This window comes from Nannospalax galili, unplaced genomic scaffold (assembly GCF_000622305.1).
Source record: "Nannospalax galili isolate Female #2095 unplaced genomic scaffold, S.galili_v1.0 scaffold72, whole genome shotgun sequence".
In the NCBI taxonomy this organism is placed as follows: domain Eukaryota; kingdom Metazoa; phylum Chordata; class Mammalia; order Rodentia; family Spalacidae; genus Nannospalax; species Nannospalax galili.
The window spans coordinates 633,469-661,058 of NW_008336933.1; the positions used below are offsets into that span (position 1 = coordinate 633,469).

The following is a 27,590-nucleotide window of genomic DNA, read 5'->3' on the forward strand; positions in this document are numbered from 1 at the left end:
CTGGGATTTGAACCTGGGTCCTCTGCAAGAACAGCCAGTGCTCTTAACTGCTGAGCCATCTCTCCAGTCCCTATTTTTAAATTAAAAAATGTTTTTTAAAATTTATTTTTATGTGTTTGAGTCTCTTGCCTGCATATATGTAAATGCATCTGTGTCATGCAATGTCCATGGAGGCCAGAGAAGGTGTTGGATCTTCTGGAACTGGTGGTATAGACAATTATTAGCTGCCATGTGGGTGCTGGAAAACCAAACCTGGGTCTTCTGCAAGAGCAGTCAGTGTTCTTAACCACTGAACCATCTATCTCTCCAGCACCTTAATTTAAAAAAAATTTTGAGCCCAGGCTCAAATTTAAAAAAATTATGTAGCCCAGGCTGGCTTTGAACTTACCATTCTGCTGTGGCCTCCTGAGTGCTGGGATGATAGCCACATACCAGCAGAAAGCATTCTTTGATTAAGAGTAGCACCTTTTTTTTTTTTTAAACTAGAAAATAGCTTCTAGGTAAGGAACCAGGCTTAATGCACAATTGATTAAGTGCCTGCTGTGTTCTCCCCCAGTCATTCTAGCTTGCTCTAGCTTCCTGCCTTTGTTGTGACCCTTGGTAGGACTTATGAAACACTATAGCCTCATTCAACATTACTTCCTTTGTAGGAGATCGTAAATATTGGCTGACTGTCAAAAGCCTGTGAGACTTCCTTATGAGTGAGAACTTCAGTCCAACCCCAAAAGGCAGTACATGGGAGGGTGGAGGGACTTATCTTTCCTGGTTCCTGGTGTTTAGTGTCAAAAGACGAAGTCATCCATCCTGGGCAGCAGGCAGCTGGGATAACTGGATGAATCCGAGAAAGCAGGTTTTGTTGTTGTTGTTTGTTATTTTTGTTTGTTTGTTTGTTTTTTGAGACAAGGTCTCCCTGCAGCCCCAGCCAGCCTGGAGCCTTCTATGTAAACTAGACCAGGCCCCAAATTCACCAAGATCCACCTGCCCCTGCCTCCCAAGTGTTGGGGTTAAAGGCATGTGCCACCATGCCCGGCTTGAGAAACCAGATTTTTGAGACAGGATCATGCTATATATAACCCAGGCTGACCGTAAACATGTGGCAAGCCTGCCTGTAATCCTGGGATTACAGATGTGAGACACCATGCATGGCCAGGTGTATGTCTTTGACTGAGTTGTGTGAATCTTGGGTTCCAGTCTAAGAAAGTGCTAAGGATTCAATAGACTAATGCATGGTGCAGTACAGGGCCAGGCATGGAAGGTATGGAAACTGTGAGTGGCAGCATCTAGAGGAATCAAGTGTCCAGGTGGTCAGCATTAGGAATCAGGACAGTACCACAGGTTTGATGAAAGGAGACAGACATTGTGCCTACTTCCATGGGGGCTGCTTTGCATGAAAACCTGGCTCCTCTCTGTAGCTCTGAGGCTTCTCTTGGGCCTGAGAGCTTAGGCGCTCAGGCTCTAATGACCTGGTTGGACCCTAAGTGGTCCCTAGAATATGGCCACATCAACAGCCCCCTGCAAGGCTCCAGGGCTACACACACCAGAAGGGTTTTCTGGGGGATCCCTGTGTTGGAGGATGGGAAATGAGACTGGGGAAAGTGGGCAAGGGCCACATCACCATTGTGTATGTCACGCTGTAGAGTTAGGCTTTTATCAGAAAGATGTTGGCACCACGGAAGACCTCACATAGGGCAGTGGTGCGGAGCAGGTGTGAGTTTGGATAACGGAGTCTGAAGCCCCAAGCGTAGAGCCCTAGGCACTGCTCCAGGGGCGGTGATGAGGTCCTCGATAAAAGAGCAGGGGGAGCTTGGGATGGCATTCATGTCTGTGACCCCAGCACTCAGGAAGCTGAGGTCGAGGGATCTTCAGTTTGAGGCCAGCCTGTGCTATCTAGAAAAGTCCTGATTCACAAAACCAGAAAGCTGTGATCAGCTTCAGAGCTAATTGGCAGATACTCCCATCAGGTAGCAAGTAGGAGGGAGAAGGTGGCTCCTGACTGACACCATTTACTGAAAAGAAAGTGGAGGAACAGGATGGGTAGGGAGGTGGGTGTGGAAATGTGAAAAACATCGACTGGGTAGCTTACATTGCAGGTGCTGGTGGGACATGAATGTTAAGCAAAAGAGCCAGTATCTGTGGAGGCCTGGAGGCCTCACTGAGTGTCAGACACCATTCCAAGCTCCTTAGCAGCAACCTGTAAAATAGGTGTGTGAAGTTGGGCCATGAGAATGAGTAAGTTGCCCAAAGCCAGGAAGGGAGGCAGCCAGGATTTGAACATAAGTCACCTGGACTCAGTCCATGTGGGCTCTTAATGCCTGTGCTTCACGACTACTTTGGGACATCAGGAGACAGACCTAAGTGATGGATGCAGTGGAAAACCTCTGAACCAATGTGGGCAGAGATGCAACCAGGGCTGCATTGTGCTCTTGATGGACAGTCAGGCTGAAGTTACCTCACTGCTGTGGGGAGGTGGCTGTATCTTGGGCCTTACGAGAACACTGGGAGGGGACAGCATCCCAAGAGGGTAGCTCGCCAGGCAGGGACAGCATCCCAAGAGGATAGCTCGCCAGGCAGAGCGCCATGGCAGGCAAGGACAGCAGACTGGTTGCTGCTGGTCCTTGCAGGTGACCTGAGGGACAGGCCTCAGTGGGACCTGATAAAAGTGCCTTCTTCCCTAAGGACTCACTTTATTGTTTTAAAAACTCTTAAATTGTTGGGCCTGGCAGTGCATGCCTGTAATCCCAGCACTTGAGAGGCTGAAGCAGGAGGATTGCTTGAGCTACACTGAATTCCAGGCCAGCCTGGGTTAAGACCTTGTCTCAACAAAACAACACAACACAAAACAAAGCAAGCCAAACACAACACAACCCAATCCAACCCAACACAACACAAAAAGCCTTCAAAACCCAAACCCCCAAATCACTCCCATATCTTCAGAGATGACTCATTAAGGATGTTCAAGAACTTATAATTCAGGCTGGGAGGATGGCTCAGTGGGTAAAATGCTTGCTGCACAAATGTGAAGACCTGAGTTTGAATCTCTAGAACCCACAGAAAGCCAGGAGTGGTAGCACATGTCAGTAATGCAGTGCTTCTATGGGAGGTGGGAGGTGGGAGGTGGAGACAAGTCAGGCCCAGGAAAGTCAAGGATCAGCTAGCCTGGCTTATGCAGCCCCAACAGCAAAGAGACCTTGTCTCAAATCAGGAGGAAGACAAGGAGCGACACCCAAGGTTGACCTCTGACCTCCACATGCATCTCCACTCACACAATCACATCATGCATAATAAAAGATCATGTAATTCAATGCCCCATTTTCAAGATGAGGAAACTGAGGCATGGAGAGATTAAGTGACATGGGCCACATTTTCTGGTTAGGCGCAGAGGCAGAGCCACCACTGCCATGCCATAGGAAAGGGTAAACAGATACAGGAATGGATAGGCCAGGGTGCCTCTGCTTGGTGAGGTCACATAGATCCTTTACTACCTCCCTGGTCGTTTCCTTCCGTCCTGTGAGCCACAGCCTGTTTGGGGCTCTTTAGGGGCCTTATCTTTCCAGCCCTTTGAAACCTTTGAAGCCCTTTCAAGTCCATTGAAAACAGTAGTCAGGTTCTATAGATTAGACTTATTAAAACCCAGACAGCTCTGGAGAAGAGGGGAAGGTGAACAAGGGAGAAATAAAGTCAATCCTGAGAGCCTCCGAACCACTCACCGTGCTTCCTATGGCTGTTCCTGCTGGGTAGTCCTCTGCCTGCCCAGGGGAGCTGTGCAGCAAGATTCTCTGATGACTACAGGCCTGTGATATGCAGAGGGGTTTACTTCTGTCCTTCAGTGGGAACAAGGGATAGTTCATGTGGCCCCTGGGATCCCAGGCATAGTAAGGGACCTGTGCCATTCGAAAGGGTGGTTCTGACTCCAGCAGTAGTAGTGATCCTGGGAGCTTGCCAAGCCTTGCAGACTCAGGCTGGGCACAGACCTCCTGAGTGACCCGCACATCAAAACCTCAGGTGGTTCCTCCCAGACTCAATTCGGGCAGTCTTGTTATGCTTCTTTCCAGAGCAACTTTCCTGTTTCACTGTGCCATAGGCACATGACCTAGCAACATCCCCCCCCCTTTTTTTTTTACAGTGCAACCCTCTACACCTTTGAAAAGACAGCCCAGTAAAACTAGGTTATGTGAGAAAACACTTTGCTTTATTGGACAGATCTTCGGGCTCCTCCAGAAGCAGATGTGTTCACAGTTGTCTAGATAGAGTTCCCAACTCAAATCTGAGTCTGCTTGAGTCCCTGATCTAAAGTGGTGCAGTGTTTGCACGTACCTTCTGGACATCCTTCTGTTCTACATCCTGTCTGGATGACTTGTAGTACCTGATACAATGTAAATTGGAGTCAGTAGGCGCCACACTGTATTGCTTAGGGAATAATGAATGAATGACAAGACACGGCTGGAAAGATAAGTTACATGTTTAGTGAGATGCAATTTTCCTTCCTAATTTTGGTCCAAAGATGGTTTATCAGATACAGTCCTCAGATACAGTCAACTGTACTCAAAAGGCAAAGTAATCTAGGACTTTTGTTTGGGCACACCCAAAGGCCCCAGGCCGTAAGGTTGTCTGATAGCTACATCACCAAGATGACCCTGGTGCCTTAACTAAAGGCCAATTTATATTCACTCTTCCCAGACTGTTCAGGGGCAGAGATTTGGGAAGCATACTTACTCAAAATGCTAAGAAAAAAAAATCCTAGTATACAAAGGTGTTTTAGAACGTTCATTTATGTGCAGCAAGCTCCCTTCCCTCATGCCACCAGATACATGAGCTTGTCTGGTCCCTCCAATGACAATTCCCTTGCTGATTAGCTGACCCCCTTCCCTTCCCCTTTGCCATCTGCTTCTACAGCCCAACTAAATGTTTTTGGTGGTTCCTGCTGGTAGGTGGAAAAAAAACACAAGTCAGGTTTTTTTGAACTTTTTTTCTGTTTTGTTTTTAAAGAAACTGCATACATCATCAGAGAGAAACAATAATTTAAATACCATGCAGTTTCTGTATGTACAAAACCTAGGCCATAGAGATCCAGTTTAATTTGTATTCTATGTACAATGTCTTTCTCATACAGCCGTCATTTGTTAAATTAGAACCCGGGGGGGGGGCACGGGATTGACGGTCACCACACTCACTCCTATACAAAGACAAACTATGTACAGACACCGGGAAGCAACTGGAAAAAGCAACCAGCTTGGGGAGGACCAGACACCGGGAGGAAGAAGTCATCGAAGGTGACCCCTGCCCACTGGCTGTGCACGGGGAGAGCCTGGAATCCCGTTCATCAAAGCGACACACCATGGATGCTCATTCCGCAAGTATGAATACATGTTCATAAGCAGAAGAAAAAAAACTCAGAGCGTCTCATTGCATTGACCATTTGGTTTCTCTCTCTGGCAGAAAGGCTCAAGTTCTAAAAACCTGACAAGGCTTTGAGGATCTCTGGGCATGAAGTGATCAGAATTTTTAAAAAGTGAGTAGGTCAATGGGAGGCTCTTCTGTTGGGGAAGTGGGGCTGGGCTGGAGTTTGCAGCGATGTCTGATTTTGAGAAGAAAACAATGGTTGGTTGCCGTGTTTCACATTTCTCCCTCTCCTGCTAACCCCAAAGCCACAGGGCTCAACTGGGAATGTCCACACTAAAGACAGACTCCCTTGACAGTGGCGACTTTTTCAGAAAAGGGATCCACTTTTAAACATCTAGCTTGCCTTTTAGCTCCCCCCTAATTAATGCCAAATTGTCATTTTAGGAAGTAATGTAAGTCGCTCCAGATGTCAAGACAAAATGGAAAAAATCTGGCTACAGCTCTCTCAAGACATCCAGATTTTCAGAGAGAAGTGCCATCCTGCGGCTGGGGAGGTTGCTGAGCATGGTAGGAGCCCAAAGGGAGGTGATCTTTTCGGAGCATGGGAGCACACCCCTAACGAGCGAAAGGGCACCCTGCGGGAACAGTTGAGAATACTGTGTTCAATTTTTCCCACACATGAAGAGGAGGGTAATCCCAGGACATGCTGGAGGCTGCTGCCTGGCAGCAGGGTTTGGGCCTTCTGTTCCCAAGCAATCTGAAAGGCCCTAGAATCAAGGGTAGCGAAAAGCCATGGGACTTCGTGGGAGAAGCCTCTCAGGACTCCTCCTGTTGGGGAAGGCCTGACCATTGGCCAGGGCACCACAGCAGCCCAGGCCACTCAGGGCAGCACAGCTGCTGGTTAAAGGAAGTGAAGGCCTCAGGCCCAGCCACCCAGATCTTGTACCTACCCTGCCACTCTAGGGAAGTCAGGGAAATAATTCTGCATTTTCCTTCCTGTTATGTGCATGTTCAAAAGTCAGTAAGCCTTTCAGGAAGACTGTATTTACAGCCAATCTCAAATCCCAACCAAGTTTTCCCTGAATACCTCTCTGGACTGTGGGAACTACTGAGGTTCAACATTCAAATAATAGTAAAATAATAATAATAATGATAATAATAATAATAATAATAATACCCAGTGATGGTGGTATCTTTGGGCTGGGATGAGGTGTGCTTGGTCCAGAGCGTGCTGGAGAGCAGTGGCTGGGAGGGGCTACCTGCACAGCTGAGCTGAGGTTTCCTCCAATTGGCCTGGCTCCTGGGTTAGCGCTGGCCATGGAGCCATTAAGGTCCTGGAAAATTCCATGGCCTCACTGATGGGTGCTACATTCTAAGAGTAACATGTTCCCATCTGGTTTGTTGGGCAGGGGGACTCTTTGGGATGGCTGGCACTTTCTAATTCTTGGGTGTTTTTGATACTGAGTCAATCATCACCCAGGACAACTGGTCACCCTGAAAGGTGAGCATATCACAGGTACGGAGGCAGAATGCTGCACCTGAGGGCCTGCAAACTCTGCCAGGAAGGAAAACTAAAAATGCTGCAGTGGGCCTCCTTAGGATACTTTTTAGGGTCTGGGGGTGTCTGTCCCTCAATGTATACAGAACCCTTGGGGGCCCATGTCATCAGGGCTTGCCTTCCTGGGGTCCTGCTGCAGTGAGTGGCTGGAAGCACATCCCAAGAGAGAAGGGATTCTCTCTGGATAAGTGGCACAGCAGTGGATGCCATGGCTGGCAAAGGTTTACCCAGTGCTGGCCTGTGCTTATGTGGATTTCTCCGCAGAAACTCTTCAGTAAAAAGAAGAGAGAGTGAAGGCCCTGGAGAGGCACTAGGACATGGGTTACCAGGAGTGGCTCTGCCACCCCACCCCAATCAGTGCTATACTCAGAATCCATAACTGCCAAACCACTGTCCCTGGTGTGTGCAAGGGCAATGAGAAATGTGGGCCAGGCAGGGTTTCTGACCCTGGCCTCTGATCAGCTCACATGCATGAATGCCACAGAGAATCTCAGCACTGGCATTTGTGTGTGGCTCACCCTCAATGAACTGAGAGGGTGACAATGCTCCCTTTCTGACCCAGAGCCTTCTGGAAGGCAGCTCAGCTTGGGCTGGAGATCAAGTTAGATGCTTCAGCCTCCCATGCCCATAGCGCACACGCTTAGGACCAAAGTGCTGCCTCAGGCTCCCCTAGGACATAACCAAAGAGAAAGCCTGAGGAGGGAGGACCATGAGGGCGTCCCTTCCTTTCAACATCCTCTTCCCATGGGGCTCTGAAGTAGACACCCCACTTGGAGCCGGTGTGTCTGATTGAGTCTAGAAGGCCACCTGGATGGTGACTTTGGTCTAACCACTCACACGCCAACCCACTGCCCCTGGCTTCTTTGGACAGGGTGACAGTCCCTTGTGAGGAAGGGATTCCCTGAAAACTGAACCAACACGGTGCCTGCTGGATCTTGATGGAGGGATGAGGCTGCCTCTGGGTGGTCTTCAGGCAGGTCCTCTCCAGCGGCTGGGACCCCTTCCAGTAGCAGAAGTGGTACCAGCAGCTCTGACCCAGGTGTGGTCACCATGGCATTTCCGCACAGAGTCCTGATTGTGTTTCTTTTTTCCTCCAACTCCTCCTCCTCCTCCTCCTCTTCTTCCTCCTCCCCTCCTTCTCTTCTTCGTCTTCTTCTTCTTTAAAAAAAAGGCAGTTCAGAAGATTTACATTGTGATGGGGAAGTGGATAAATACCAGCACTTATGGTTCTTATAAATTTATGTTTTGAAGACAGCAGAGCACTCAGGAGCAATTCCACTGTTACGGTCGGTGAAACCTGAGGAAATAAATACCTTCATCAAGACAGAGGGGATGGCAGAGGCCATTGATTCTACAGCAGAATCCTCCCGTCCCCGGATACACTGATCGTGACAGTGACAAGCCACTGTCACCTCCCTCCCATCACACACACACACACACACACACACACACACACACACACACACACACAAAGGGGGAACTCCAAGGACTCAAACTCCACAGAATTCACCTAGGGGTCTGAGAAAGTTTAATTTGGAGTCTCTGGGGGCCAAAAAGTGTGGCTGCAGTAAAGCCTCTGCCCAGCAGGAAGGGAGAAGACCCAAGTGTGTGTCTGAGACAGTCAATATGTTGTTAAGTCCTGCCTCTCTATATGTTCTCCAAACGGGAGTTAAGTAGGAAAAAAAAAAAAGCCAATGGCCTAGTCACTAACTAGCCATGCATATATCCCTTATAAGCTATGTCATCTCTCTGCCTCTATTTCCCCAACTGACATCACACAGAACTGCTTGGGAACAGCAGAAGATAATGAAACCCAGTTTAGAAGCCTCGTGAGGTGTTTTGGTACTCCACTCAGGGTTAGCTTCTGCTAACTGTACACTGGCAACAATCTTTTCTCTCCAGTTTAAGTTTTTATGAAAACTCACTCTGAGGTTATCTGACATTCATCAAATCTGAATGAAATAAAAAGTGGGGCTTTGGAGGGTGACTTTTTGCCTGGTCCTTTAACATTCTTTGCATTAGCTTTAGCAACTTAAAAGTAGATATTTATAAGCTGGGCATGGTGGCTCCCAACTTTTAATCCCAGTACTAAGGAGGCAGAGGCAGGTAGAGCTCTGTGAGTTCAAGGCCAGCCTGGTCTACCTAATGAGTTCCAGACCAGCTGGGGCTACAGAGAGACCCTGCCTCAAAAAATAAAATAAGTAGAACTTTATGTTGATCTTTGTCTTATAGTCTCCCTGACTTATCCACCAAACCCCTTGGTGATCCAGGACAGGGAAAGTTTGTTTGAAAATAAATATTGCCAGAGCTGGGCATGGTGGTACACATTGGCAGTCTTAGCACTCAGGAAGCTGAGGTAGGAGGATTAATGTAAGTTTGGAACCAGCCTGGACTATGTAGTAAGAACCAGGCCAGCTAGGGCTATAGAGAAAGACCCTGTCTAAACAAAAATCAAACAACATAAACAATCAATATTGCTATTTGAGGGGGCACACATATAAGCCAGACCCCATTAATACTGACCTTGTTAAATGTCTACTCAATTCATGAACTTCCATTTCAGTGCTTTTAAACTCATTGAGCTCCTTTCGAATGGCAGCCTGGAAGGCAAGCAGCTGGTCAGCACGCTCAAGAGGTGGGAAGGGCTCCCTTCTGTATCGTCTAACCATGTTTTTGCTCTCCTACAACTGGACAGTGGGTGCAATGAATTCTTCGATTGGAAGGGGAAAAAAATCACCTGAGATGCTCTTTAGAACCTTCTAGGAGCCTCTTTGTTAGGGGAAACCCATGGGAGTCTGGTGAAGGAAGTCCTATTTTATGACATGTCTGTGTTTATGCCTCATGCAGTCATAGCATGGTACACATAGTAACTAGCTTCCTCTGTTTTTGTTGATCCCCTACTGGGTGCTGAGGAGGGTGTCTATACACAGGCCTGTGATAAGCCTGGAGCCTCATGTTCTTCAAGAGTTCTGTGCCTAGTCTGCTGTTATTCTGTCTTTCTGGGCACAGCGTCTCTGACACGCTATGGTATGAATTGAAAGATCCTGTGTTGGGATTTTAATCCTTAATGGCATGGTACTGAGTGGTGATGGGGTCTTTAGGAGGTAATTAGGTCATTAAGAGGGACTAATGCCTTTATTGGGGGACAGCAGGGATGGGCTGTTACAAAGTGAGGCCACTTCCTGTGTTTTCTCCCTGGCATGTGCCCACTTCCTTGACTTAAGTCCCATTATGAAGCAGCACGAAGTCCTCACCAGGTGTAGCTTCCTGACCTTGGCCTTTCTAGCCTCCAGCACAGTGGGCCTTTAAATAACCTTCTCTTCTTATAAAATTACCAATCCCCAGATATTCTGTTATAGCAACAGAAAATGGACCAAGATACTGCCTTTCCTCCTCCTAGATAGTGGGCACAGCATCATGTCTGTCTTGTGCCTTCTCCAAGTGGTAAAAAAACATTCAGTAACTTTTCACAAATCACCGGGAGCACACAGGGAATCAGTGTTGAGGAGGCAGCTCGTGATGGGGCTGAACAACAGGAGAGAGTCATGCTAGGGCCCAGACCCTGGTCTCTTCACATAATGCCCGCCCTCCCTCCGGCTTCTCCCCTGTTTTTTACTTTGTCGGCAGCCGTGAGGCGAGTCCATGGCTTGTCTGCCCTGCGGTCATAATCCTGAGCATCCGCCACCTCCACATAGTCACTGAAGCGGATGAGGATCTTCCTCTCCCGGAGTTCTTCTACTGTGGGCCTTTGACTGAGCTGTGGGGAGAGAAGTGTGGGCCCAGTCAGCCGGGGACTTTAGATCATGGGGTTCTATCCACAAACTTTAGGTGTGCAGAATGAGGTCCAGAGAGGCAAGTGGCATGTTACACCATCCTGATGAAACAGAGAGGGGGAACCCAGAGCTCTTGGACCTGTTGTCTTCAAATCTTGAGAGCTTTATTATCTCTTTGAGTCTCTCAATTGTATGGGTGACAGCAGCCTGTCTTTTTCTTCATAACATTGGTGGCTTGTCTTTCTGTTGTCTGTGGGTGTCTGATGTGGATTCTCTATGTCTTTCCTTCACCCAGGAGGTGACAGGCACCTTAAGCAATGGTTCTTTCTTATTTGAATTGGTGAGTCCACAGCTATGTCTTACACTTTAGTGCTCTCTGCAAGATGAATTTGTAATACATTATGTGTATGCACACATAAGGGTATATATGCATGTGTATTTTAGACATACAAAAAAGCATTTGTGGATGGAATGCAAAGTTCAGAGTGTGAGGAAAGGGGAATCTGATTTAGGAGTTTTCAGAGCACATGTTGGTAGTGGTCTCCTCTCAAAGGTCAGCTATAAGGTCAGTGAGCCAACACAGAGCTGAGAAAGGGCAAGGCCCTGGAAGGTAGCCCCCCACCCCAGGGCTTTGTGAGGAAGGAGAAGTGATGTCACCTTTACTAAGCCAGCTCTCAGTATTCCCCCATACCCTTCTCCTGTCTTTTAACAACATAAACTGACATTTCTATTCTCTTTTTCTGTCACAGGCTTATTTCTTCAGGGACAACACAGCCGCTCCCTTTACGATACTGTCAACTCATGGACAACCAGTGTTAGTTAAAAACAATTTTTCCTCTGAGCCCTAGACTGTTGAATGCTATTATAGAAGAGTAGTGAGATAAAGTCTTACCACTCTGACCTATAAAACAAACAAACAGAAGTGAGTCCAAATTACCCTGGCTGTTTTGACTGCTGTGCAGCTACCTGTCTCATGCCCTTGGATGGAGCTGGAAGGCACTGGCCCGACGCTGCCCTAGCTCAATGAGATGATGGCCTCCTGCTATTAAACAGAGTGGAGGTGGGCGCTGAGCACCAGGGCAGGACTGAGCAGCCTTGGGCTCCAGCTTGGACAGTGGAAGAAGCTCTGGGGGCCAGAGGACTAGTGATGATGGAACTGGCCCATGTCTAGGTCATGGGCAGTTTCCCTCTCTGTGGCTTCAGCCTGTCTTGGGGCATCAGGGGTTTTCCAAGGCCTGGACACTTTGGCATCCACGTGGGCCACTTGTGGGAAACAATTTCCCAAGGCTGTATAGCTGAGGTTACTTGAAACCCAAATGGCGGCCATCTTGACATCAAAATGTTCTCTCTAAAATTTGAAAGCGGACAGAATTTGTACTGAAGTTAAAAATACATAGCAAACATTTCATTTTCCGTATGAACACAAGATAAACAAGTAGTTAATCAAAACCTCCTGTTTGTGCTCCTGATTCAGGTTTATCTCAGGATATTAATAAGCAATTATTATTTTCTATGTGTTCTACAGCTTCAGAAAGGTGTTTTCTTTTTTTTTTTTTTTTTGGTCTTTTTGAGAAAGGGTCCTGGAACTCACTATGTAGACCAGGCTGGCCTTGAACTCACAGAGATCCACCTGCCTCTGCCTCCCGAGTGATGGGATTAAAGGCATGCGCCACCACGCCCGGCAGCTATGGCTTTTGAATTTATTCTCCTGGAAACCATGACCTGGGTTAGCTGGGTGTACTGTTGCACACCTGTTATCTCAGCACTCAGAAGGCTGAGGCAGGAGGATTATGAATTCAAGAGCAGCATGGGCTACAAAGTGAATCCAAGGCTAGTCTGTGCTACATAGCAAGATTCTATCTACCCCACTGCACCCTCCCCCAAAAGTAAATAAATATAAAGGAAGTCATGAGCTGGATTTTACCAGTTGTCTCTCTAAGGCAGAGTCTAGACAGAATAGAAGACTCAATGTAAGCTCTCAAGGATAGGGACTGTTTTTCTCGCTCTAAACCTGTGATGATACTCTGCTAAATAAATCAAATCGGTAAGATACCCAGTTCAAGTGCTAGAAGGGAACAAGCGCTGTCTTGGGTGGAATGTGGACCTGAATCTAGCTTTGGCCCTCCAGAACTCTTGTTCATGAGCATGGGCGTGTGCCCCTGGCCACACAGGGCTCAGAAGATACTCCTCTAGCCTGTGACTAGAGGTGGCCTTTGATACCCAGAACCCAAAGTCCCCACTTCTCAGTCTTACAAGTTAATACACCTTGCCTCTACAGACTGGGGCGAGAACAACTGGCTGAAGTGAGATCATTTAGTTCTTATTATTGCCCCCTCAGTGTGATGGGAGCTAGTCACCTCATCCTTCAGGCCCTTGTTTACTATTTTAATCAGCTTGGCATTTGGCTTGCCACCAGTGTTTGGATGGTTTTAGAGAAAGAGAGAGTGTTGAGAAATACAGATTACCCCGAGTTAAGGAGTTCGACACCTCACGATCTCTGAATCTCTTCCTTTATGTAATGTTTCCCGGGAGAAAATTTCACAAGTGAGCATTTTCTAAATTAATTTTAATCTCTTTACCATCTTTCAGATTGCGTGTCCCTCTCTCAAGTTGGTCACTGCAGGGGGCTGATTGAAACACTTAGGGCAGACAGAGGCAGTGCTATAGCCTGCGTGTCATCAACTAATTAAACTTTTAACATGACACAACGATAACCTTATTAGCCAGGTTTGTTTTTTAAGAGGCCACTCATGTTGTGAGAGATCCCTATAGGTCTGTATGGCATAGCCATACCATATATTTAGAGGGTTAAAAATATAGCAAAAGTTCAGCTTTATGAGTTTTCTTTAAGTGCTTTTCAAACATCTCCCTTAAATTTATCAGTACTTTCGGTATTTCCCTAATCTGGTAATTCTAACTGGATTAAGAAGTCAAATAGTGCTTAAATTGCTTAAATTCTAATGGACAGCATTAAGTGGAACAAACCAAGTTCACTTTCCTAGGGCCACAGCAAACAAAAGACCATATATTTGAGCTATTATTTGAAAAAATATTTATTATTTTGAGCTGGAGAGATGGCTCAGTGCTTAAAAACACTGGTTGCTCTTACAGAGGCCCCAGGTTGGATTCCCAGCATCCACATAGTGGCTAACAACCATCCGTAACTCTAGTTTTAAAACTTTTTTTTATGCGTATGATTGTATTGCCTGCATGCACATAAATGCACCTGTGTCGTGCAATGCCCGAGGAGGTCAAAAGACAGCATCGTATCCCTGGAACTACTAATTTTTATATTGAATTCCTTATGATCTGGGGGAGTTAATATAACCATTTTGGGTGCCAGGATTGGACCCAGAGTCTTATGTGTGCAAATCATATACACCACCACTGGGCTACACTTACTCTCTATAATGAATTTCTTTTAAAATACAATATACCTATTTTAATTTGAAACATGACTAGGCACCAAGTTGTATGGGGTTAGCTGAGTGCCACAAATCAAGTAGGACTTAATGTCACCTGCCCAAAAATCTCAGAGTGAGGAAGCTGAGTTGATCCCCACCCCAGGGATCCAAGAGAGTCGGAGAGCTGTGGGTCAAAGTGGCCTCAAGACCCCAAGGCCACTAGAAGGCAAGGTGTGGCAAGTGGGTCTGGGCACGGGGAACTGTCTCACCTTGCGAGTCAGCCGCCTCTTAATTTCTCGCTTCTCTTCTTGCTCCTCTTGTTCATTCCGAGCTGTAAGAAACAGTGAAGATGCTCTTGAGTTCTGTGTGCAGAGTCACTCATACTCAGGGCATCCTCTGAGCCTGAGGCAGGCTCTGGTCTAACACCTCAGCTTCAAAGGGGCAACAAGAGAGTACACAGGTCCCATTCCCTGCCTATTCTTATGTCTGAAGGGATTGGGACCCATACACCAGCATCCTTTCAAACTGGCGGGGAGCAGGCTGACCAACCTTCTGGGGTGGTTGTTTCAGGCCCCAGGCAGGGATGCTAGGCTGAGCAATTTGGTTACCAGGCCAGGAGATAATGACTGAAAAGCTTGGGATCATTGTTGGCAGAGATGGACTTTTGGGGAGGAGGGAAGAAGCCTTCTTTGAGTAAGACTCATGTCTTATGCCCCTTAGAGGCCCGTAAGAGACTGAAAGGGCTCACTGTGTGTGGTGGCCTGGTGTCTGAAACCCTACGGAGTGGGAAAGAAGATGGTCCTCCATCTGCTGCAGGAACTAAATGTGGCAGAGGCAACAGAAACCGGAGAGGTTCTGGCACTAAGGATTTCAAAATGCTCACCTTGCACAAGCCCTGATTCCATTAATTCTTTGAATCTTCTAAGAAGTCCACAGAACACGTGTGAGGCCAGGGTGTAGAATATAATTGCTTGCATTTAGACTTGGAAGGAGGGTCTTAGGAGCAGACCTCAGAACCTAAACATTTCCAGCTTAATAGGTGGGCAGCTGACTTGTCTGAGTTTAAAGAGCCAGGCTTTTCCTCTGCCTGAACTAACCCAGTGACCATGAGCAGACCATCATTTACTTTCTGGGCCTTGGGAGGATTCCTTGGTGTCAAGGAAGCATATATACCAACATCTGATTAGAAAACCACCACCAATGCCAACTAGTGTCGCAGGAGATGCGGGATTCGCAGCCATGGGTTTAAGAGGGCATCGCATCAGAAAAAGGAAACTACAGGCTGGTTTTGGTACAAGGTACCTTAAGCTTGCTTGGGATATCTGCTTCCTCCATTTAAAAATCATGGTTATTATGTCTGTGCAACTTACATTAGTTTGATTTACTGGTCCATGGTTATGATTTGGTTGTTGCCTCTGTCTCAGTTTAAGTCTTTTAAAGAAAGAAATTCTAGTGTATAGAAAGGGGGAGACTGAGGAGGGTCTGATAAAAGGTCCCACCTTTCCCTTCCTGCCACCCTGGTAAGGCAGCAACCACAGTTTACAGCTGCCACCAAAGGCAGTAACACCTTTTCCTCCAAGTGGTGGTAATACAAACAGGAATAAGGCCCCTGCGTTGACTTTGTATCCCTGCCTGTCTGTGGGGACCTTGTATGGGCAGCACAGGAAGCACCCACATCCTGAGGGCTGGGCCACCAGAACTCCCACAGTGCCATAACCCACCATGAATGCCCCTTCCTTTGAATTTAAGGAGCGTTTCCTTTCCAGAATGTTCTTTAAAACGCACACATTTCTCTTACCTAATGTGTCATTATACTAGCCAACTATTACTAGCTTAATAGGCATTAACCTATCACAGATAAATTGGGAAGCAGATAGCAAGGCCCAGAAGGAGGGTTGAAGACTGACATTTGTAAAATAAAAATTTCTCTGCGATTAAAAATCTATGAACCTAGCCCAGTCATTAATATCTTAGTATGACCCAATCTATGGGAGACTTAGTTTGGCAGCAGACCCAGGGCAGCTAGCTACACTGGCAAGTAGGAGACAGGGTGGAAGGAAGGTAGTCTTGTGGTCTGTCCTGGAGGCAGCTTAAAGGCATCTAGTTCAAATTTAGAGACCATCCAGGCTACCATGTCTGGTTTCCAAATGAGCTGTAAACTCCCCAGGGAGTGGAGTGACTAGTCAGACGTGGCTCACCAGTCAAATGGGTCAGACCTCGGCTTTTTCCTTATGTCACAACCTGCTTGGGGATGGCCCTCCTCATTACCGGGGACTGACCTCACTCCTGACCTACAGGCCCCTTCGGAGCCATGACGGTAGGTAATCTGTGCCAGAAGAAACAGAGCATCCGGCTTTCATCGCTTCCGGACGTTCTCGGGCTCTCGGCGGGGTGGGTCACAAGCTCCCACTTATGACATCTGTATCATTAGCTCAAAGCCATTTAGAAACCCAGTGTCACAAATTCTCAGGCAGAAGGTACCAAGAAAATTCCACTAGGCAACTGGGAAGAGAGGCCAAGAGAGCCTGTGATGTCATCGTCATGGTGCCGCCCCCCACCGCCCCCCAGTTCATTATGTGCTCAGATGTACACGGGGCCTCACTGGCTGCTGAATAAAGCAAGGGATGCTTACAGGGCTGGGCTGGGTGAGGCTGCAGACCTAACTCACCCTCCACCACCCCCGCTTCATAGCTTCTCCCATGATTTAAAGCCCAGAAGATAAGTTTTAGAACTAATTGTCTGGAGACATCTTCAAATGCCACGTAGTTCTTATTATTTAAGAATCAAGTAGGTATGGGGTGTGGTGGTACATGTAATCCCAGAACTTGGGAGGTGGAGGCAGGGGGATCAGGGGTTCAGATTCATCTTTAGCTATATATATATAGCAAGGCCACCCTGGGCTACAGGAGACCTTGTCTCCAAAAACCAAACCAAACAAACAACCCTCCCCCCCAAAATCAGAAAGACAAAAATAAAAAGAAAACAGACAAGAATACCAACAAAATCTTAAATTAAAAAAATTCAAGTAGATTAAATAATAAGTAGAAAACAAAATCAGAAAAACCAAGTACCAGAATGCAGAGAAAAGCAGAATGTCACTGAAGGTACCGAAGCTGGGAAATGATCCATCTGTTTAAATTTGGCTATGCTGTGCCTGACTTAGCTCTCCGACCAGGAGGAGGCAGAAAGGCTGGAATAAAATCCTGGGGTCACAGAAATTTTCCCTTAGACTCAAGCAAGCAACAGTAGAAACCACACTGCGGGGAATCTTCCCGGGATCCCCTGGGATCTGGGCCAAGCAGAGGTGAAAGTCCGTGCCTCTGGGGAGCCAGCTATGAGCTGGGGTATCTCAGACCCTCTCCCTAAGCATCCTGGCTTCTGAGATATGCAGTATTTTCTGAAACTCAAGGGCCAGTGGTGTGAAGCTTCTCTGGCCAGCGTTCAGGCACCAGAGCTTAGGACAGCTGGAGAGAGGAGGAAGCATGCTTATCTGATTTCTGATTTTAGGAATGAAAGTTCCCCTTTCTACTTTCCAGTTCTCTTCAACAATAGCAACATTATAATGGACCAGGTGTCAGACTAGGGCCAAGTCTCCTCCAATCCTGATGTTCTCTGAGAAAGTTCAAAGGTCATTCACTGTACAGCAGGATAAACTTGGAGACAAGGTCTCGCTGCATAGCCTATGCTGACTTGAAATGTAGTCTTCTTGTTTCCTGCACAGTCACTGGAATGCTGGGATTGTAGGTATGTGCACTATGCCTGGGTGAGCTTAGAAGCTGAACGGCATTCATTGGTTAAAAAAAATAAATCAGGGCTAGTGCAATAGTTCAGTGGGTAAATGTGCTTGCCACCAAGACTGATGCCTTGAGTCCCATCACTGGGTCCCACTTGGTGGAAGGAGAGAACTGACTCTTTTAAGTTGTCCTCTGACTTCCACATGTATGCTATGGCACACACCATCCTCCCCAATCAATGAATACACATAAAAGAAAAAAAAATCTACATACAAATCCCTACAGGCCTGGATCTTGTGTGAGGCACACTGGAGACCCTGGAAGTCCAGTTCTGAGAAGAGTGGGCTTGGGGAGGTGGTGGTGCCTCGGAGAAAGAAGATGGGATGCTGAGCAAGATAGGAAGGCAGATGGGTACCCAAAGACCAAGCTGGTTACAGCCTTCCCAGGCAAAATGCAGCATCCTTCCTCAGCCAGCCACTGAATGCTGACCAACCAGATCCTAAGACCATTGGGAGGAGGGGTAGGAAAGTGTAAACAGAAACATTTTAGATTTATTTAAGTGGAAATAACCAGCCACCTAGAGCGATGTCTCACATGATTCTGTGTGTGTGTGTGTGTGTGTGTGTGTGTGTGTGTGTGTGTGTTCCCGCATTCTAGAGAAGCATATAAAACTCTTTGTAATATATGTTTCTCTTTTCTGGAGGGACATTAGAAGGGCTTTTGGGGGCCAGGAGAAAAAGGATCACAAATTAAGCTAAGAAAGTTCTTTGATGATGGTTGAGAAATATGTGTGAGAGCACAGTGGGATGGTCTGGTGGGAGTGAACAGAGAGGTTCAATTTTTAAAAAAGTATTGACTATTTCCTAAACTGAAGCATACTTCTGTCTATGGAATGATGGGTTCCCTGCAGTATTTTGCATTCTTTAATTGTTTTAGTACCAAGTGGATTCTCCCAACAAATTCAAATATACTCAGTGTCCTGAACCAAACAAGGGACCCATTTATTTTCCTGTCTGCAGCCACCTCATAATGGCAAGCTTTTCCTGAATGAATGTGTCACACAGGAACGCCACTGGCCAGGCCAATCCTGAGAGAAGTAGATGAATTTTCACTCAGAAATACTTTCTCCCACTGTAAAACCCATGCTCAAGGGGCTGAGGAAATGTCAACAGCAGCCAAATTTCCCTTATATCAAAATCCCAGGCACTGTTTTAAAGACAATTCTGGTTTAAAGGTGACCTGGCTCTCTCAGAACCTCTCTGGCAAGTTCTCTCAGTTTGATTTTCCAGTTTTTCTCTGACTTTACAGCTCACCTCAGGGTGGGTTCTGCCCGCAGCCCAGGATCTTCTAACCCACAAAGGGGAAGCCAGTGGCATAGAACACCTGTCTTGGGAGGGGGCTCAACTCTGGTGTTGTGGCACTCAAGGGTGAAGCCACCTGCGGGGGGGGGGCAGGGGGAGTATTTTCAGTGCTCCACACAGGCCCTGGGAAAACCCGAAGAGCCACCATCCAGTCATCAGGAAGGCTGCCCCAAGCATCTTTGGTCACCCTGGGCTTAGTCACTTACGTTTCAGAATGTTCCTCTGCTCCAGTTCCTCTGCCGTGGGCCTCTGGCTCAGCCGCCTACGAAAGAAATCCAGGAAAAGTTTTTGGACCATGTCATACCCTCCTAGGGTGGGTAACCTCCTCAGCCCTAGAAGATACATCAGGCAGAGTCAGCAGCTGGAGTCCTCCTTCCATCCTGTGCTCTCAGAGACTGACTCTCCCCACCAGTGCCTGCTTAGTTCCTCAATTTCAAACCCAGGAAGGGCACCCTGCGTCATGTCATGCAGAGCTGCCCTTCCTCCCTCTGCAGGCCCCTCCCCGGTCCTGCTCCTCCAGTGCCCCCAGGCCAGGGGACCGAAACTTAGCTGGGGCCTCTCCTCTTCACAGACATCCCTTTCTTTCCTTATGGCCCATTGACCGCAGGACTGTGTGGCCTCTTGCCTTTCTCTCCCTGCCTCCAGGCTAGAGCTCGCTTCTTGCCACCTTAGTGTACACCCAGAGCACAGAGGCTCATGGCCTCTGGGACATGCAAGAGAGGGTGTCTGTTTGCCAAGAACAATAGCTGCTCTTCTTCCTGTCTCCACCCATCTCCACCAGAGCCTTGTTTGACATGGAATGCCAGACGAACAGGCACAGAAACGACACTCTTATTACCAGGCATGTAATTAAGTCACAGGGAGCAAGGCACCAAGGCAGGGCCAGGAGCTTCTGGTGATGCAACGGAGAGAGACAGGGACAGACAGTGACAGAAGTCACCAGAGGATGGTAATGACTCCCAAGGGGAGAACAACATACTCAGATGCCCACATAAAGTTCAAGGAGGGGACACCACACAGAGTAGACCTAAGCTTCACTTTGACTTTAAAAACTTGCCCCCTGCCTCAGTTTCCTTGAATGCTCATAGCCCATTATGACACCTATAATGTCATTATAATCTTTTACTATTCCCAAATAAACACCACTATTCGTTGGTGACTCTGATTATTATTTAGCCTGACAGGTGAAAATATAAAGTCTGTGGAGTCTTTAAGTATAGCTTTTCAAATTCAATGCTTGTCTGTTAGAAACTGGCAACACCCTGAAATGGTTGGAAACTATATTCCAATGCGTTTTAAGTTTATAAGAGCACTTTCATATTTATTATTCCTTTTGCTTCTCAAAGCAACTCTGTTGCATACTGTGAAATAGATGTGGTCTTTGACCCTATTTCCTATCAAGATGTAACTAAGGCCCTGGAACCTCCTATCAAGGAATACATGAAACTTCCTAGAACTTCTTTTGTTATTCAGAATGAATCTCTTCAGATCAAGGCTGATGAGATGAGCTAGGGTGGGATCCTAGGTCGATTCAGGAGTGCACTGGTCACTAGAAAGACCCTGTGATTGGAGGTTTGAAGCTCATGAAAACTCTAGAACAATGAGATGAGCTTCCAGGATGCTAAACTCCTAGAGGAGCCCTCCAACACTTTTCTTATCCATATATCTGTTCACTCATATCCCATGAAAAATTGCAAACTGGTTAATATAAGTGAGGTGTGTCTGAGTTCTATGAGCAAACTGATCAAACCCAAGGAGAGGGTCATGGGATCTCCAGACTTACAGTCAGCTGGTTAGAGACAGGTGCCCATATATTACTTGTGTCTCAAGTCTTGAGGGACTTGACCTGTGGGATGTGACACAGTGGATGTAGACATAAGAGAATAGAATTAGTTTATAGGCTGCTTCTTGGAACTCACTGGAGAATGGCTTGTGTGTGTGTACATGTTCGTGTGTGTGTATGTGTGTGTCCCACACATCTGTCTATAGGTGCTATGCCCAGTGTAATAGAAGAGAGAAAAGCTAGTCTGTTTTTTTCAATCCAATCAAGGTACTCCTGACCCCCCCATGGAAAGTGCCAGCTGTGTGTCTAGAAAAACACAGTACAGGCCGCAGTCTCATACTGCTGGAGAAACTGGCAAGTGGGTGGCACAGGTCTAGAATGCAGCAGACTGACTCTACTTTGGATTTTCTTCTTAGATACTTTTTTCCCCTTGCCAGTTTATTCTCCCTATAAACACTAGCTCCTTCTTAAGGGATGCACAGTCCCTTTTGTGGGATGGTTTGCTAATACCCAGGCTTTTGTTCAAGGAAGGAATTGGGGGGAAGTTTGCTCTTAACAAGCCCTCCAGACTCAAGCGGAGCTTGTATCAACCACAGTCTTATGCGAAGAAGAATCTATAGCAGGGCTTCCTAAAGTTTTTCAACTCACAACTCCTTTATACTTGAGAAGTTTTAATATGATTCTGGGTTTATAGGTATATAAAATAAACATACAAATCAAATATTTACTGATAACCATAAAGAAACTTATTTGAAAGCAATTCTGTGATATGTGTATACTTATCTAAAACTTATAGTTTTCTCATTTATTAAAGAAAACAAACTTGTATACTAATGAGATGGATGTGGTTATTTGTCTAACACAATCCAGTCTAAAGACAAGCCAGGTAGATTTCTATGAGATCGAGGCCAGCCTGGTCTACATAGTGAGCTCCAGGCCAGCTGGGGCTACAGGGAATCCTGTCTCAAAGAAAAACAAAACAAAAACCAAGACAAAATGAAACAAAGAGGTGCTAATTTGATACTTCTGTGCTGAGGAAGGATGGTAGGAAGATATTGAAAATCTTTGCTTTGCATGATTAAACCATCATGTTTCTGTAAGCACAGGAAACTTTGCATGTACAGTAAGATCATTGCAATTCACAACAGGAGAGTGTTGAATCCAAGCTGAGGTGTTTCAGGCAGCATTCCTTGGCATTTTGTGGTGTGGCATGTGCAGTGAAAAGTCTTAGTTGCTATTCCTGATGCTGTGATTAAAAACTCTGACAAAAACAACTTAAGGGAGAAAGGGTTGATTTCTGCTCACAGTTCAAGGCACACAGTTCAAAGTGCAGTCCATGATGACAGGAGACAAGGCAGCAGGAGCTCAAAGCAGCTGGTCATATCATATCCCCAGTCAAAAGAAGAGAGCAATTGAATGCATGCATGCTAGAACTCAGCTTGCCCTCCCCACTCTAACACAGGAAAAGTTACAGCCTTATAACTTTCTGTAATCATATGTAGTCTTCTTTTAAGCTTAGACTATTTGAAGTTTCCTTTGTTTTACTTACTAAGGTAAGTAGTAACCCTGGGATGAAATGTAACCCTGGGATGCTTTGCTACATTCTATTGCTCCCTGATGTTTTCACTACCCTGAGATATTTTCTTACTCTGTGTGGTGGTTTGAATGAGACTGTTCCCCATAGGTTCCAAGTATTTGGACATTTTGTCCCCAGTTAGTGGTACTGTTTCAGGAGGGCTTAGAAGGTGCAGCCAGGCTGGAGGAAGCACGTCACTGGGGAGCAGGTTTACAAAGTTCCTAAGCCTTGCGGGATTTCCAGTCTCTCTCTGCTTCCCATGCTTGCTTGAAGATGTGAGGGCTTAACTTTCTGCTCCTGCTCTGGCCACCTCACCATATCTTTCCACCATGGTGGACTCTAATCCCTTTGGAACCTGGAACCGAGAGCTCAAATAATCTCTTCTTCCTGTAAGTTCCCCTGGTCATGGTGTTTTATCACAGCAACAGAAAAGTAACTAATATGCTCTGTAATATCTTGAAGCTCTGTGATGTTTTCCAGTTCCCATGTTTTAACTGTTGATAAAGTTGTAAAACTAATGGAAAGCTCACCAAATAGTTTAATGAGGCATCTGGTCCAATTAGTCCAAGAAAAGTATAGATTAAATGTGTCAGATATCTAAACTTCTGCCAATGATATGTTACTGTAAAATGCAATGGCCATTCGATTGATTCCTAGCTTAATTAGCCTGACCTAGCTATAGATCCAAAGGCAGCAGATGTCCTGACCCATGCCTGAGATATCTACTTTTAGGCTATGGTGACCAAGTGATGAACAAGGAAGGAATTTTTTCCTGAGATAACATGTCCCATCATGAAAAGAAACATAGGGCTCAGGTGTCAGCCATAAAATGATGATGTAAAATTGTCTATTTAATTCCCATCTGTCTGTCAGGGTCCCAGAAAATCTTGAAGCCTTTATGGCTAAATCTGGGGCCCTCATGCATGAGTAAGGAACAACCAAGCTTTCTGACTCTCTCTTAGGTAAATGCTTGATCCCTTTGCTGTTTGAAGATCTTTTTCATAACCGTATGACCCTGTGTAGGGTCACAATCCCAGTTTCAGAACTTTGCTCTGCAGGATCTTTGCTTCCTGACTTCTGCTGAGCAGCCGCCTCTATCCCAGTACACACAGATGGCACAAATGTTTGTGAGAGGCTGAATGCCTTTAGATGGGGTGGGTGTACAGTAGCTAGCTCTGCATCTAGTATTGACTTCTGCTGAGCAGCCCCCTCTATCCCAGTACACACAGATGGCACAAATGTTTGTGAGAGGATGAATGCCTTTAGATGGGGTGGGTGTACAGTAGCTAGCTCTGCATCTAGTACTCACACGGGTGCACTTACACCTGACTTGCTTCCCCTCTTTCTCAATGTTCCTGTCCCCATCCCCAAACTCCTCTAGACTTTAGCATTCGCGGCCTTGGGTGACATCATCAAGTTATAAGAACCACAAGTTTTGTTTTCCCAAGTCTTTCATTCACTAATGTACAACATGTACTAAAGGCTCCATTGAGGTCCAGCCATATCCTTAGGAATCACACAGCCTGGAGGAAGACAGCAGTGATTGAGGTATGCATGTTAAAATTGACTGACAACTTTCAAGCAATTGGGGTAGAATAGAACATCCCCTACACAATAAGCAAGATGGATAGGACTTAGATCTCCCCTGCCTTAGAAGGTAGCATCTCAGGTAGCCATGCAGAGTTGGGCCAGCCAACGTAGTTCAGTAGGCAAGTTCAGTATTCTTTCAGGATAGAAAGACAGGGAAATTAAGGGGATATAGGAAAGGAAAGAAAGTCCTCACTTCTGGTGGTTGAGAGTAAAAAAATTCCAACACAACTGCACTAGTTTTCGTCAACTTGACACAACTAGAGCCACCTGGGAAGAAGGAACCTCAGCTGAAGAGCTGTGTCCATCAGACTGGCCTGTGGGCAAGTCTGTGGGGCATTTTCTTGATAGTTGAATGATGTGGGGAGGTGGTCCTGTGCTGTATAGGAAAGCAGGCTGAGCATGGGCCAGGGGAGCAAGCCAGTAAGCAGTGTTCCTCCATGGCCTGTACTTCAGCTCCTGCCTCCAGGTTCCTGCCTTGAATTCCTGCCACTACTTCCCTTGATGTTGGATTGCGACCAGGGAGTCGTAAGCTGAAATACACCCTTTTCTCCCCAAGTTGGTTTTGGTTAGTGTTTCATCACAGCAATAGAAAGCTGTCTAGGACAATTGACAACATCAAGATTGCCTACAGAGTGACCAGTGAGATGACTCAGTAAAGGCTCCTACCACTAAGCCTGCCGACCTGTGTTTGATCTCTGGGACCCACAGGATGGAAGGAGAAAACCAATTCTTGCCAAGTTGTCCTCTGACCTTCACATATACAGTATGGCACATGTGCACATGTGTACACACACACACACACACACACACACACACACACACACTTGCCTGTGCTTCTTTGCACTTAAATCTAACGTGTGCTATCACTTCATTCTGCCTAATAAATACATTAACTTTAGTGCACTCTGACTCATTTTGCAATTCTTTTCTGTAGCCAATGATCCCACTTCACTCGGGTGGAGGTCCCTGAGGGAGGATCCCCTTCAGACTTCAGGCTACATTTTCCCAATGCCCCTGACAGAAATGAGGCCAGGTGCTGGGCAACGTGTATGGAGGATGGCACTTTTAATCTCAGTTCTGCCTTGACGTGCTTCTTGGACAACTCCCCTAGGTCCCTGTAAGGGTATCATCACCCTTGCTATATCTCATTCCTGCCAAGATTTGTTCTTAAAGATAGGTGCTGTGAATATCATTATGGTGGTTAATATAGATTGCCAACTTGATGAAATCTAGAGTCACCTAGGAGAAAAGCCACTGGGCATGCCTGTTGAAGGATTATTGAGATTAGCCTCTGGGCATGCCTGGGAGCTGTGAGGGATTATCTGGTTAGGTTAATTAAGGTTCCATGGGCTGGGGTTCTAGACTGAATAGAAAGGAGAAAGTGAGTTGAACACAAGCTTTCATCAGTCTTCGCTTCTTGACTGTGGATACAATGTGACCATCTGCCTCTGGTCCTGCCACCATGCCTTCCCTACTGTGAGGACCATGCCCTCAACAGTGAGCCAAAAGAAACCCCTCCATCATTAAGTTCCAAGACCCCAATGGATACATCTGACCTACATCATGGTTTCTCCTGTGCATACACACCCATCACATAGCTTAATGTGTATATCAGGCACAGCAAGACATTAACAATACTAATAAATGGAGCAATTGAACGATATACTCCAATAAATGTTAAGTGAATGTGACCTCTCTCTCGCTCTCAAAATACTTTATTGTACTGTACAGGATTTGGAGGGGCGTGGCTGGTTTTGGATGGTAGGAACCATGGAAAGTCAAACCATGGAGGAAGGGGATGACTCTAACTCCAAGGGGGTGATAATTCCAAAGCTCCTTCCAAATGCACCAAATCTTCTTTATCCCTACTTTACTAGTAGATTTAATTTTTTCTGTCTGATTTAGACTCACATTAAATTAAAAAAGGAATTTTCTAACTGTATCTCAGTATGTACATGGTGGCAAGGGAAACCTTCAGGGTTAAACTTACACATAAATTGAATTATCCATAATTAAATGCTTAATATGCTTTCAAGTGATCTTGAATAGCTTTGCTATTATGCATGTGACCCTGGTTTAGAAAATATCTCTGGGCATTAAAATTGTTTCCATGCCTCAAATGGTTCTTCATGGGCCATGGCTAAATGATTTGCATTGACCATGAACTGAAAAATCACCGTGACCCTGCTCTGTGCTGCATGCCATCCGTTACCATCAGTGAACCTTCCATTACCATCAGCGAACCTTCCATTTTCTTTCAAAACTTAAGAGTGAATCTTGTCGATCTTCAGTCTGAAGATGTTATCAATGAAGAACCATAAGAAAAAAAAAATCAAATTAATGGAAGCTTTTCTGATGGCATGAAAAACAACTTCCTATCCCCCAAAGAAAGCCCCAAGTGGCCCTTCAATGTTAGCTTTGGAGAGAGAATTCTATCAGAGAATGTGACAGTAAGATGTTTTAAATTTACACAGAACAAGAAGCATGTCTTTAGCCTCTCCTTGGGGAAGTGATAAAACCCTTGTAGGTTTCCCGGGTCTGACTAGAAGAGAATTAGTTCTGCTGCACAGAGCTAATGAGCCTTCTGAGGCTGCTGAACATCAAGGTCACAGCTTTCATTAGCATTTACAGCTGCTTATTGTTTTGAGGGCTCTGAGTTTCAGATCTGGATCTTTAAAGCTGTGTCTGCATTTCAGGACAAGGAAAAAAAAAAAGCAGAGTTTGCTTTGGTTTTCTGCATTTCAGCACCAGAGGGAGACCATCACACTGGCAGTAAGATGGAAAAAGGAAATACAAAGGACCTCAAGAAGTCCTAAGACAGGAAGTGACTGTTTTTTTAACAGCACCTTAGGTGGGTGTCTTGTTTTCTGTTACTGTATCAAAATGCCAGAGGCTGAATATTTTATTAAGGAAAAAGGGTTTATTCAGCTTGCAATTTTGGAGGCTGAAAGCACAAGGTTATAGGATCCTATATGAATGGAGGGAATCTATATGGACAAGATCACTAGGCAAGACAGGAAGTCAGAGAAATTCAAAGACCAGAAGTGCTCTTTTTGAAAGAACTCAGTCTTTTGGAAACTAATTAAGGACTCACGAGCACCACACCAATCCCACGCTAAGCCTGTGTGCCAATGACCTGACCACCTTCCACTAGATTCTGCCTCTCAAAAGTGCCACTACTACCCAACATGGCCACATGGAAGCCAAGTGTCTAGTACGTGAACCAGCTTTTGGAGAACAGAATCAAGCAACATTGAAATCACAGCAATGAGAAGGTGAGCGAGTGAGTGAGTGAGTAGAAATGGGTGTGGTAGACTTGGAGAAAAGGGACAAAGCCTGATTTCCATCTCTTCTTCTTCTTCTAGAACTTTCCGAAGAGTGTGGGTTCCACAAAGTTAAGGCATTTCTACCTGGTCTTGGTCACCACTAACATGAAAAACCCAATGTATACTCCTTTAGTAACTATTTATC

At 46.0% G+C, this 27,590-nt stretch overlaps 1 protein-coding gene across 10 annotated transcripts in view; it reads right to left on the bottom strand.

The window, feature by feature from the left end:
- Positions 1-4,951: 4,951 nt before the first annotated feature.
- Phactr1 (phosphatase and actin regulator 1) overlaps positions 4,952-27,590 on the bottom strand; it is a 580,961-nt gene continuing 558,322 nt past the window's right edge. For all 10 annotated transcript variants that reach the window (XM_017797761.2, XM_017797765.2, XM_017797762.2 and 7 more), the window contains 5 exons: positions 19,377-19,432; positions 14,345-14,406; positions 10,515-10,655; positions 9,422-9,498; positions 4,952-8,195 (listed from right to left, as the gene is read on the bottom strand). In XM_017797761.2, coding sequence (XP_017653250.1) covers positions 8,180-8,195; positions 9,422-9,498; positions 10,515-10,655; positions 14,345-14,406; positions 19,377-19,432 — 352 coding nt within the window. In that variant the 3' untranslated portion in view covers positions 4,952-8,179. The remainder of the gene's footprint in view (positions 8,196-9,421; positions 9,499-10,514; positions 10,656-14,344; positions 14,407-19,376; positions 19,433-27,590) is intronic.